The sequence below is a fragment of the Phalaenopsis equestris genome, unplaced genomic scaffold (assembly GCF_001263595.1).
Source record: "Phalaenopsis equestris unplaced genomic scaffold, ASM126359v1 Scaffold000606, whole genome shotgun sequence".
In the NCBI taxonomy this organism is placed as follows: Eukaryota; Viridiplantae; Streptophyta; class Magnoliopsida; order Asparagales; family Orchidaceae; genus Phalaenopsis; species Phalaenopsis equestris.
The window spans coordinates 1,319,369-1,333,301 of NW_018165046.1; the positions used below are offsets into that span (position 1 = coordinate 1,319,369).

General features: G+C 34.2%; 1 protein-coding gene across 2 annotated transcripts in view; it reads right to left on the bottom strand.

Annotated features, from left to right (window-relative positions):
- Positions 1-13,933, bottom strand: part of LOC110029803 (golgin candidate 6) — a 36,730-nt gene that overhangs the window by 16,954 nt on the left and 5,843 nt on the right. For both annotated transcript variants that reach the window (XM_020732253.1, XM_020732254.1), the window contains exons 7-13: positions 8,822-8,875; positions 8,624-8,719; positions 8,365-8,415; positions 8,205-8,294; positions 7,973-8,086; positions 7,808-7,879; positions 7,277-7,462 (exon numbers count right to left, since the gene is read on the bottom strand). In XM_020732253.1, the coding sequence (XP_020587912.1) occupies positions 7,277-7,462; positions 7,808-7,879; positions 7,973-8,086; positions 8,205-8,294; positions 8,365-8,415; positions 8,624-8,719; positions 8,822-8,875 (663 nt within the window). The remainder of the gene's footprint in view (positions 1-7,276; positions 7,463-7,807; positions 7,880-7,972; positions 8,087-8,204; positions 8,295-8,364; positions 8,416-8,623; positions 8,720-8,821; positions 8,876-13,933) is intronic.

Sequence of the window (13,933 nt, forward strand, 5' to 3'; positions counted from 1 at the left end):
CAAACGAAGACCTCCATAATTCAAGTTTTTCCTAAACTCTTTCTCTAGTCTCACCAACACATAGAATATCATCAGTGAAAAACATACACCTAGGTACATCCTCCCGTAAATATCCAGTAAGAGCATCCATAACTAAAGCAAAAAGATATGGACTTAAAGTCGATCTCTGATGTAATCCAACTGAAATAGGAAAATACTTTGTCAATCCTCCTCCTGTTCAAACACAAGTAACTCTAGTATATATACCTTTAATGACTTGAATATAAGTAATATACCACATTTCTTCTCTAAAAATCTCCAAAAGACTTCTCTTGGAACCTTACCGTAAGCTTTTTCAAAGTCAATAAAAATCATATTTCTAATTCACAGCCTTGAAACATGGCCGGCAAAGAAATTTTACAAGCCAATTATACTCCAAGATTTTAAGGTCTTAACGACCATCTTTTCCAGTTTTTAATTGGCTAGAAAATCACCATCAAGTCATGAGGGTGCTTCCATAAAATTTCTAAAAAACAGCATTGTCAGTGAGGTCACTCATTTCAGAGCTGTAAAAAGCTCTTTATTACACAAAGTCCAAGAGGTTTGAGATAACCCATTAGATTTCATATGACACTACTGATCTAGAGTTGCAATTATGAACAAAAACAAGCTTGAAGATAAACATAAAAGACCATAAAAAAGCTCTTTACACAGATGAACTTAGAACGATCATGCAGTGCCAATATTCTTCTGCATAGAACAGAAAATATACCCAGCTATTTTGGAAATGAAAAACATTCAATAATCATAATGCCAAAAAAGGCATCATATGCTTAATTGAGACAATTAAGATAAACATCAAAAACCTATTAATTTCACTTAAAAAATGTGAATCATACTGTAGGATCCAATTCTCTAGTATTATATTAATAATTGGAGAAAATTTTCAATCTTAGGATGGGAATGCTTTCCTTTGTTTTTTTCTTTCAAGAAACCGCCCAACAAAATTAATATTACCTTGCCACAGCTACCATACAAAACATTCGTATGACTCTTAATATTCAAAAAGGAATGGAAGAAGATTGCCAAAAAATTTATCAAGCCTAATTTACCACAGTAAAACGGGTCGTTACTACATGGTTTTGAGGTCTCACCAAAAAACCCAGTCATAAAATTTTTCAGTATATATGCATACATTTCTGGCTAATTTGGAATTATTTGCCAGGTCTTTTCACAACATATGAAGAAAACTATTTCTTCCAACCTGCAAAAGCCATTGGTTACCAGTAAGACCTTAGATGATGAAAAGCTTGGGATAACCCCGCAACACATAATTTACAGCCGCTTTAGGATTTTTAGGAATCTTTTGCAGTAAGTGAAATTTGGAGTATATTTCGGAAAGTATGAAATACAAGCATTTCTTCTACAAAGCCTCAACAAGGATGTTAAAAAAAATGATTGAAAGCAGCACCATTAAAGTTAAAATTCTGGAAGATCCGTGGTGTTGACCTCATTTTCAGTGAGGTCATAATTTCCTACTCCCAGAACCCAAAATCTAGCCTTAGGAGATCCTTGTTGATCATATTAGCAGACTAGTAATGAAGCCCACCTCCCGTAGAACTTAAAACCACTTCTTGACTCATTTTGTGAAGAACTCGCATGAGTGGTTCCAAACACTCAACTTCTAGTTGCAAGGGCTAAGGACCGACATGTAGAGAACCCGAATATGAGTTCCTACATGATCAAACGGCCTTAGGTGAACCCTCTGTGACTCAGCAATGCACTCGCTACACCACGCATGAAGTTGACACTTTTTTGGCCCGACCGTCGGCGAACTTGTCTAGACGACCCCAGATGACGAAACCGATCACGCCGACACGTCTGGAACATCAATTTTAGCGGGGAATAACACTCATATTGCTAGAGTTACGCGCGTGCACAAATAAAACAAAAATAAAAGCATGTTTTTTTAATTAGCGGTGCGCGGGCCCGGGCTCAACCCAAGTTCAACTCGGGTTCGACTTGGGCTGGATACGAGCTGAACACAGGCTAAATAATTTCAAATTTCAAAAATTTGGATTTTAAAATTAACCGCCTAATTCTACTTCAATAGGGGTTAATTGAAATTTATCATTTACCTAATAAAATTACTGCACAGATGGAAAGCATTCAATAGCCCGCCTAATGTCCTGTAACGGACAATTTGAATGTGTGGTTATAGAATTCGCCCCGCTCCTCCCCGGCATTGGACACCTACTTGGAATAACTTGGTCTCGCCATTCGCCTGCTCCTTCCCCTCTCAGCACAGAAGTTCCTCGTTCGACCTCACCGCCCTCTCCCACACGCGCTCATCTCCTCCCTGCACTAAAACGCTCGCCTCCTCTCTACGCCGATCCCGCACGCCTGCTTCGACTCCATCTTCCTCTCACGACGAATCTAGGCTCCTCATTCGACACCTTCCCCTTCTCTCGATTGCTACCCAGCTCCCTCTTCGTGCTCGCCCGCTCTCGCTCGCCTTCTCCTCTCCTTTGCGTTAAAGCTTTCGCTCGACTCGACTCCCTCCTCTACATCGAAGCTCTCACCTTTCCTTCTGCACCGAAGCTTTCACCCGCTCGACTCCCTCCTCTACACTGAAGCTCTCGCCTTCCCTTCTGCACCGAAGCTTCCAACTCCCTCACCTATCGATCGAACCCGAGACCCAAGATTCAGTTGCACTTCGCTTTTTCCTCCTTCCCTCGATGAGGTCCAGTCGGAGCCCCTTCCTCTCCCAGCCGACTGCCCTGCAGGAAACGATTTGGACAATCGGAACAGGAAGTCAGTTGTGCACGCTCTGCCTGTCCAACCCAATCCTCTGACCGTTCACTTCTCTGTGAGTTCTTGCAAGATCCCAAACACAAACTTATATTTTCTGTGGATTTTATTTATGTCCGATTTGGGCTTCATATCTTGTTATTTCTGTTGTTGTGTTTCTATTTCCGATAGCTTTTTTCTTTTATTTAGCTTATGTTGTCTCCCTCTTTGTTTAGGGAATTGGATAATGATTTGATTCCTTCTCTTTGTTGGTCAAAGTTTAACGGTGAAATGCGTTATGAAATGCTGACTACTCCCTTTAAGTTTTGATATTTAACACGACGGATTTTCTTCGAGTTGCCTAGTTGTTGTAATGTATATTTTTGAAACTTAGGTCATTGCAGTTAAATTTGTGACATGCTTGTGGATTGATTTGAACGATATTAAGGGAAGATTTTTTGGTGATGCTAATAATTGACAAACATGTTGTAGTTATTTGTATTTGTAATGTTGTTATGGCCATGCAAGTATTGAAAATTCATTTTATATGTTTTCCGCAATTTAAAAGTTTAAATGACCATGTGGCTGCTTTCATGTAGGATTAGATAAATTTAGATTCCGGTTTGAGTTGTATAATCTTTGGTCAAACATGTGATGAATCTCGTGTATTTGGGCTACATATACGTGAGCCATACTTAGAGTAGCTATAAATGAAATATTCTTTAATATCTTTGTATTCATGCTTCAAAAGCTTTAGTTGTGACATATGGAAATATATGAGATTGTACGAGTTCAATTTGAAAAAAAAAATTATGTAGTTTGGAGAACCAAAAGTGCTTATTTGGAGAGGTTTGCACACTATTTTGAGACAAATTTAAGGGTGTTTTTTGGAGTATTTTGTGAAAGTTTCTCACTGTTTTGGGCACCATATTCGCTGTTTTAGAGAGGGATTTGTAGCCTTTTAAATTGTCGTCTTGGGACTGTTTCGTGGATGTTTCTTTTGCTGTTTAGAATTGTTAAAAATGTTGTGTAGTGATGCAGGGTGCTGTGAGAGTTGTTAGGGTGTTATGAGAACAGTTTGGAGAACTGTGAGAGCTGTGTAGGGTGCTGTGAAAGCTGTTAGGGTGCTGTGAAAGCTGTTTGGAGTGTCGTCGGAGCATAGAAGCTGTTGTAGGTAGCTATTTGGGTGTTGTATGGGTGCTGTAGTTGATGTTTGGGCTCATATAGATGTTGTTTGGGGTCATATAAATGCTGTCGAAACCTAGAAGCTGCTGTAGGTAGCTGCCGGGCTGCACTGTTTGGGCCTGTTTGGTGGCTTCCGAGCTGCACTACTTGGGCTTGTTTGGTGGCTGTCAAGGGACTGGAAAGTTTTGTCTTGTGGTTCCTTAAACTCAATGCTGATTTTGAGATCCTTATAAGGCTTTCATCAGTGCGGCTTCTTTTTGAGGCTTTTATAGTGTTGTTGGGAGACATTTGGGAACTTTTTTTGTTTTTGTTTTTTTTTTTTGCCTTATGAACATGATGAGTTTGGGAAACACAAGAGAGCTGTTTTTGCTACGCATACTTGTTGATTTGGGCTTGCAATAATACTTGTTTTGGAGAAGGATTTAAACACCTTGTGGGTCAATCAACACTCTGTCTTGGAACATACTTGAGCACTCTTCTCAAGGGTTTATTTAATTACAACTGTTAAAAGAATTGAAGCGCTTTCAATACCGATTCACTTTCTGCTTTCCCTTTTTTGGTTGCTAGTTTTGGGGGTTGATCGGCCTTGCTTTTTTTTTTTCTTTTGTTTGCTTCTTTCCTTTAATTACTTGGAAGACATTTAGAAATATTTGAGAATTAATTGAAAAACACTTAATTGGGGATATAACACTTTAAATCACTTTAGGCACAAGCTAAAGTGTAGGCTTCCTAGATTTTAGGAGCACGCCCTAGGTGAGAGTTCATCTACCTAATTCTCAGTGTAGGTCTCCTAGATTTTAGGAGCACACCCTAGGTGAAAACCCATCTACCTATTTCTCAGTGTAGGTCTCCTAGATTTTAAGAGCACACCCTAGGTGAGAGCTTATCTACCTATTTTTTCAGCATGAGCTTCTTAGATTTTAGGAGCACACCCTAGGTGAGAGTTCATCCACCTATTTTTCAGTATAGGCTTCTTAGATTTTAGAAGCACATCTTAATTGAACGTTCATCCACCCAATTTTTGAATAAATAATGAAAATTGTCACTTGACTCTGATTCACAAACTGATTAATACACTAGAAATGATGATGCACCGAGACGTAGTTCATGCTTCCTTAATTGAATCAACAGTGAAATTCCCGTAATAACTTAACCTATAATGAAACCCAGTGCACCGGGATTTGAGCTTGGATATTACACTCAAATTCTTCTAGCAATTGAGGAAATTTGTTAACACCACATATGAATCATCGGACTAGAATAAGTCTAGAGTCTAGGTGGCGAGGGCGATGATGACAAAGGCACGTCAGTGGTAGAGCAGAATGATATTTCATCCTACGACATCAGGACCCAATTATGGGACCCAATAAATTGTAGGATGATAATTTCATTCACCAACACAAGACTAGTGGGGAACCCGTACCTTCTTAGGTTGTTGGCGGTCCTATGCCCGACGACGTGATCGACTCCTGGACAACTATATTTTTTTTTCAAAATTTATAAAACAAATTGATAATAACAGATACAATATTTTTACTACAAAATTGATACAAATTCCTTTTTGTATGTCTGAAATCCATGTGCATGTTAAAATATAAATTTTAAATGTGTTACAACTTGGTTGTTCACTTGTTGATTATCGATACCGGGCGAAAGAGTATATGTAAGTTAGGTTTAGTAGGACACCCTTCTAGTTGAGTGGCAGGTTCTATACATCCGGGTGATCGATAGTAGCCTTCGACGTACCTCGAGTACAAATATATTATATTTATATTTGAACCTAACCCTGACCCGAGTGCTTGCGGTCCCCTCTTTTCGGATTTTTTTCGTATATTTTATTAGAATTTTTGGGGAAAACACTCGTGGTCCCTTTTTTCGGGATCTTCCCGAGATTTTGATAATTTTCTTGGAATTGTCATTTATTGATTTTTCCCGAGTTTTCCGTCGTGGGTCATTTGTCGATTTTCTCAAGTTTTTCAGGAAATGTTTCTTTTGTTATACAGTAAATACTAGCCCGCTTAAAGAAGCAACAGGCCTCCCGGATACAGCTTTGATTATACTGCATTTTTACTTTCAAATACATTTTATTTACCTGCAATTTGATTATTCTGCATGCAAAACCAGAACTGAAACCAAAACCGAAACAAAACAAAATCAAACTTTGACACAAAAATTGGGAAACAAAAATCACCAATCTCAAACACTTAAACCCTGAAGCCATTGCTACAACAAAAACTTGGAGCAACTTCATGGGCAGCGCAGTATGGAGCTTGGAGCGGACTACAAATGGAGGCGGTCTTCATTCTACAACAGCAAAACAAGTCTACACCAGCTAAACTCTCTCCTTAGTCTAATTCACAACCCATAGGAATTTGAGGTAGCTCGTCTAGCGCGACGTAAATCTACATTCCTTTTTTTAGGCTCCTGCACAACTTTGTTGTGCGGCATAAGTCCTAATTCACTTTAGATTCTCAGAATGTCATTCGTTACGACGCAAACCCTCATCTCTTTGCAGACTATTTGCATAATTGGATATTATGCAAATATAAGTCCCAAATAATAAAATTAGCAGAATTAAACACCTAAATAACATTGTCTCCAAAACTCAGCTACACATTAGAATAGTTTGAGAAGTCACTGAGGTTTCTTCTCATGATTTGTGGCATCCCCTACCTTCTCTTTCCTATGGACTCTTGAAAATAATTGTTCCTACTTGAGCCACTCTCATTTATTTTTCTACATCATATCGTGAAAACCTAAACTTTGAGATCTTGAAGACTAGTAGCTCTGATCACTATCAAGAGTTTTCTCAAGTGACTCCCGTCATTTGAGATGTAATTAACTATAGGGATTTGTTTATATAGGGAACTTGAAACCCAGGTAAAATAAACTCTATTTAATATTTGTATTAAATAGGGGAACTTGTCGGCCACACATAAAAATATTTGCAGGTCAAACGGATGTCACAAATCTCTTAGTTTGCAGGATTGGGTTTATCGCCGAGATACACTCACTTTTCGGATATGTGTAGTATTCACGATATCGGACACGACTATGCAAACTATTGGACGAATGAGATCCATTTGGTATTATTTTTTAAAAATTAAAACACGCTACTTTCAAAATCAAAAATATATACCTCTTATATTTAAATTAAATTTAAAAATTATTTTTCTATTTTTTCAGATTTCAAAATAAAAAAGTTGACCGACACGTGGTAGCACAGTAAAAGAATATAATGTAGCAGAAGGATTTATAATAAAAATGCATGACAACTAAGAAAAAAAAGCAATCAATTATGGCAAGGGGGTAATGTGATAACCTTGCAAAAGCACATGAAAACATAGACAGCGGCAACAAATTCCTGAGAAACAGAGGTACTCAGACTAATACGAAGAATAGCATTAAGGGCGGGCTCAGAATGGCGTTCCTCTCCAACCAACTGGCTTGCAAGAGCATCACAATTCTGAGGATTTCTCACAACCAAGTTTCCTATGCATCTCAATGCCTGAAAGATAAAATCATTACAGTAACATTGGCTGAAGCTTTGATAAAAACTGAAAGAGTTAAGTATCAAAATAGTCTGCTGACCATTTACATGAAGCTATTTTAGTCCCCGGGTCTATAAAAATGCCAATTTACTTCTCATACTTTTTTAATATGGGTTGAAATAGCCTCTAAGGACTATTGTAACCCCCATTAAAAGAGTATGGGACTAAATTGATACTCTTATACACTTTGGGACTAAAACAACATTCTGCAAAGAATAAGGGGATCATTTTGAGACTTTTTCAAAACTAAAAAAAGCAAGAATTTTTTTAACACTATTTGCAATGACAGTGAAATGTCTCACCCTACAGCGCACGGTTACCGGAGCCCATTGACTCTCAACTCCCAGCATCAGAAGATGGTCTAAAATTTTCTTCTGAGATTTTTGAATAAAAGAAAATTATAACATTGGGTTGAGAAAATCCATTCAACTTACAAATATATAAATGCTTTCTAGTTCTTTAACTACCTGAGCAAATGCCGTCTGATTAGATAATCGATTAGCATCTTTTGTTGGGTCAGCATCGGGACCTCCAATCAGAAGCAAGTCAACAGTTTCCAGTGAATGTAGCAGATTTATTGTCTACTACAAAGACGATTTTTTCATTTCAAAATTAAAAACAGTCAGAACCAGTAGAACTGCATATCCATTAAAAGTAATCTTTAATATAAAAAGGGTAGGAGCGTCCACTTCAATATACCTTCTGTTGTGTGAAGTTATAAGCACTTCCTCTGTGGAGTTTCAGAATTGATATCAAAGGCTCAAATCCAATAGTTTCCTTGAGCAACATCTAAATAATGAGATCTAAATTTTAGAATAAGCATCGTGGTTAATTGTTAAAAGAAGTCATTGGGGCAAACCTGATTAGAAGCGTTGTTGCGAATGAGATTATTCAGCAGCTCAATACAATCCTATTATGATAGCAAGAACATTGAAGTGCATAAGTGAATTAAAAGGATACTTCAAATAAATATATCATCTGTTTCAAAAGGAAAAAAAAATCCAGTATTCTAATTTGTTTGGTCAGAAATAATGTAAGCACAACAGCCTAAAACTCAACCTCATTATTGGGCTGATAAGATAATGACAAGTTTTCAAAGTAAATTATAGACCAATCACCTGGACAACAACACCCCCATCAGATCCTCCTTCCTCTTTGATAATGCTAAATAACTTCTCAAACGCTCCTTCAAAAACAACAATCTTTTGAATTTCCTGAAAAAACAAGATGACAAGATGTTCCACGTATTGAGAGAGTAATAGAAAATGTTCAAGAAATTGATGGAAACTTCTCAAGATAAAAACAAGGTAGCTCACCTCTGCCTCACGAGTTAGGTATGTAAGAAGTAGTAGTGCTTCATTTCTGATAACCTTTCATATAAAGTAAGCTTGCATAAATAGCTTAACTAAGAGTTGAGATCAAATGAAAATTACAGACAACAAATAGAAAATCATGTCAAGTTTCTTTGAGCATAAGTGTACGTGGAAAATTAAGTAGAGTTACTTCATGGAATTGTCAAGGAAAGCCAACAGATCTGGAAAACTTAACATTAAATTGATTGTGTATTGAAAGGATGTGTAAAAATAGAAAAACAGAAGGCGCTCCGAATAAATGGGGATGATTTAGATCAATAAATATAAAACCTAAAGAAAAAAAGACGACAATTTTGCATAGCATATCTTGATAATTTATACTAGTACGTTATGTGGACTAGAGTATGGCTAATGAAGCACATAAATGAAATAATTAACTTCAATTCAAACTTGATGGTGCATTTCAAACTATTACCATGGGTTTTTAGAACTTTTTTCACAGTGATCAATAATAAGTCAGAAACTAGTTTTCAAAATAAAAAACTAGATAAGGATTTTAATTTATTTTGACAAAGTAGTTTTTTAAAATATTTCACTATCACTTTTCCTTTAATAAGAAATAATAATAAACCATATCAAAATCCCAGAAAAAAATTATTGAAGAGTAGCAAGAAGATTCCACACCTCCGCCTTATGAAAAATTGAAATCGTAAATGGGCAGGCAAGACAGAAAAAAGGCGAGGAAAAATCCATGTGAGCTCTTTAGGAATGAGATTCTTCCGCTTAACAAACTTTGCAAGTGATTTTGTCGCCAAATAAACCAAAAGAAAAAGCTTTAGGCAAGTGTTACAATTCTTTAATCACAGTGAAAAATCAGGAGTTTTATTGCCTTCAAAATTCAAACTCTTCAAATGGCTTAAGAGCTTGTTTGGCGACATGTAAGAAGATTAAAAAGTGAGGAGTTGAAGTAGGACCACTCCAATTTATTGGTTGATAGAAGAAGTGAAGAGCGATTTCTAACAAAAAAAAGAATATAACAAAATGGAAATTCGGCCTCATAAACTCCAAAGTCACATTGGAAAGTGGATAAATACGATAGTGTGCATTCCCCGCGCAAACTTCATGCCACATAGCACACAATCACATTCAAAATTAATAGTAAATGGATCATAAATATATTATTATTATTATTATTATTATTATTATTATTATTATTATTAAAATTTTAATCTAATATAAAAAATAACATTGAAATATATAAAATGAATACAATAATATAATATATAATATGAATATATAAGAAAATAGTTCGTTATTAATTTCGTAAATACATTATATTTAAAGTTTTTACAAAAATATAGCAAAATATACAATTACTTGCTATATTCTGAATCAGTTTTGTGGACAGAGAGATTTGGACACAAACAGAAATCCTAGGCTCTGAAGAAATCAATGCCTGTCTCGCCTAAGCGTAGTGGCTACCGGGAGAAGTATTTGATACCTTAAAAAAAACGAGGGATTTTATAAGTCAAACCAACTTGGAAGTCGGTGAACTTTAAAAGGAGCACTTGGAGAATAAAGTTGGACGATCACAATGAGAAGCAACATTTAATGGCCAAGTATTTATAGATGTGGCCCAGAACAACAATGGTATTTACATGTTTGCTTACAAGAGATTCCAACTCAAATAATAGCAGTTCCACAAAGTAACGTGGGAGCTCGCCGACCATGGCACTGCTGCTGCTACAGTAACCACGGTCCCCTATTTGATTTCATGCCTAAATCCATCCCTTCCTACAATATTCTAAATCATATAAATTTAGAATATTTCTAGAGCATTTCATGTTATTTCTAAAAAACTATTTTTTGTTCTCTCTTTGCACCCTCTTTGTCTCGAGCCTGCAATACAAAATTCAATGAAAAAACACCAATACAAACAACCACATGTGATGCAATTAACATTACATATTGTTTAAAACATATCTTAAGCACTACATGATGTTTTAAATTGAAAATAAAATTTGTATCATCTTTATAACTTCCTTATACTCTTAAGCCCACAATACAAATTTCAATGAAACAATATCAATATAAGCAAACAAATGCGATGCATATAGAATTACACATTGTTTAAGATATTTTTGTAACGCTATACGATGTTTTAAGTGCAATTTTTTTTTGTATCTTTTTATACTCTCCTTGTACCTTCAAATGTACAAGATAAATTTTAATGAAAAAATATCAATATAAGCAACAAAACATGATGCTAATACCATTAAATGCTTAAAACATTTCTAAAGCATTCCATATTGTTTCTAATGAAAATAATTTGTGTCCTCTTTGTAAATTCCTTATACCATCAAGCCTACAAGAAAAATTTCAATGAAAAATATCAATATAACAATCACGCATGATGCAATTAGCATTACACATTTAAAATATTTTTAGGACACGATATGATGTTTTAAATGCCAAAAAAAAAAGAAAACTGTACCCTCTTTATACGCTCAAGATTATGAGACAAATTTCAACAGAAAACCACTAATATAAGAAACAAAATATGATGCAAATATCATTCCATATTTTTTAAAACATTTCTAGAGCATTCCATGTTTTTTCTAGTGAAAAAAAAATATTTTATACCCACATTCTACCATTATTATACCCTCCAGCTACAAGACAATTTTCAATGAAAAATTATCAATATAAGTAACCAAACGCGATGCAATTAGCATAACACATTTTCTAAAATATTTTTAAACCACCACATGATGTTTTAAGTACAAAAAAATATTGTGCCTACTTTGTAACTTCCTTGTAGAGTTGTGCTGTTAAGCCTAAAAGTTAAATTTCAATAGAAAACTTTCAAGATAAGCAACAAAACATGATAAAAAAATCATTGCATATTGTTTAAAATTTTTATGAAGCATTCCATGTTATTTTAGTGAAAAAATTTTTTGTGCCCTTTTTGTAACCTCCTTGTACTCTCAAGCCTATAAGATTAATTTCAATGAAAAAAAACAAATATAAATAATCAAACGTAATGCAATTAGCATAACACATTATCTAAAATATTTCTAGACAAGAATATGATGTTTTAATTAAAAAAAAATTGTACGCTCCTTGTATGCTCAAGCTTACAAGACAAATTTTAATGAAAAACTATCAATATAAGCAACAAAATATAATGCAAATATCATTATATATTTTTTAAAATATTTCTAGAGCATTCCATATTATTTGTAATGAAAAAACTTTGCATTTTCTTTATACCCTCCTTGTACTCTCAAACCTACAAGAAATTTCAATAAAAAATCACTAATATAAGCAATCAAACGTGATGTAATTAGTATAACACATTGTATAAAATATTTTATACCACTAAATGATATTTTAAGTGTGCAAAAAACTGTGTACCCTCTTTATTCCCCCCATATTACCCTCAAGTCTACAAGACAAATTTCAATGTGAAACCAAATATATAAGAAACAAAACATGATACAAATTTCATTATATATTATTTAAAATATTTCTAGAGTAATACATGTCATTTCGATTAAACAAATTTTTTTGTTCCTTCTTTGTGGAACAACAAAATTAAATTAGCATAAAACATTGTTCTAAATAAAAATAAATTATTACAAAAGCTATTTTTTTGAAAAATAGTTATACCATCGTTGTAACCTTTTTGTATGATAATGATGCTCAAGCAAAGTTCATTGAAAAGAATTAATATATGGAAACAAACATGCTCAAAATATATTAACACATTGTTTAAACAAAACAATATGGCTATATAAAGTATTTTCTTAAAAGAAATGATTCTACCCTCTTTATAATTTATTTGTATCATCATGTTACTTATGTCAATATCCACAAATATAACAGACTTGTAAAGTAAGCGGAAAACCCTTAACTCGTTCAAAATTTATTATATATGAAACAAAAGTTTAAGAAAAACATTAAAATACAGTAGGTAAAAAAGCCCTAGAAGCTCCATGCTTCCACCAAAAACTAAAACCTCGCTTAAATAGCGCAGAAAAAACCCTCGAGAGGATTGAAGAATGAAGGCTGGAAGAAACTCGAAAAATACATCGCGCGGTAAAACCTAAGAGAATAAATGGTGAATGCGGGCAGGCACGTCAAAGCGTTTCAAGTATTTCAAATTTCGGCCAACGTCACACATCTTCAAGCCCGGTTGGGCTACCACCTTTATTTCCTTATTTCGATCATGCACATGGATCCCGAATGAGGCCTACCACGCATCAATGTGTCATTGGAGTCCAAATGTTGATCCACATCTGAACTCCGGACGTAATACTTTTTCCTACTATAATATTTGGGAAAAAAATGTGTAAGGGCCCCATAAATGGGATAATTATTCTAATATGTACTACTTTTATTTTGTATAAATACTCATACTTAATGAAATAGATATTTTAAGATCTTGATTATAAAACAATAATAGATTGATAGACACGTGATCAGAGAATTGATCAATTAAAGGAGGTGACAAGGGATTAACTAAAGACTGATGCATGTGAGATATACAAGTTAATCATAAATAATGCAATTTTAAAAGAGGGGAAAAAAAAGATAATGTCTTTAAGTTATATGATTAACATGAGAATATTAAGTTGCAGGTTTAACAAGTTTGAGATTATTAAAAAGAATGATTTAAGTAATAAGGTAACATGCTATAAGAAGTTGAGATTCAAATTTCAGCAATAGAATAAATCATATGAAAGTTAAAATGAATAATTACATTTTTGTTTGTACCGATTCTTTTAAATATAAGTGAAATTTCATAATTTAATTCAGATCATATTTGAATTGTTTGAATTATTGCAAGAACTTAAAATTTTATTGAAAGTTGAAACTCAATATTATCACATAAACAATATAACATGTTTTAACAATATACATAATTGCATCCACACTAAGAGATTAATGTATATTTTAATTAATTGAGAAAAATAAATAATAATTAAAAGAAAATAAATGAATAACTCAATGACATATATCGTCCCATTATAATACTAAATGTGAATATTATTACACCCGTGCATGAAAATGAAAATTAAAAAGGTTTAGAAAAAAAAATTAACGAAATTG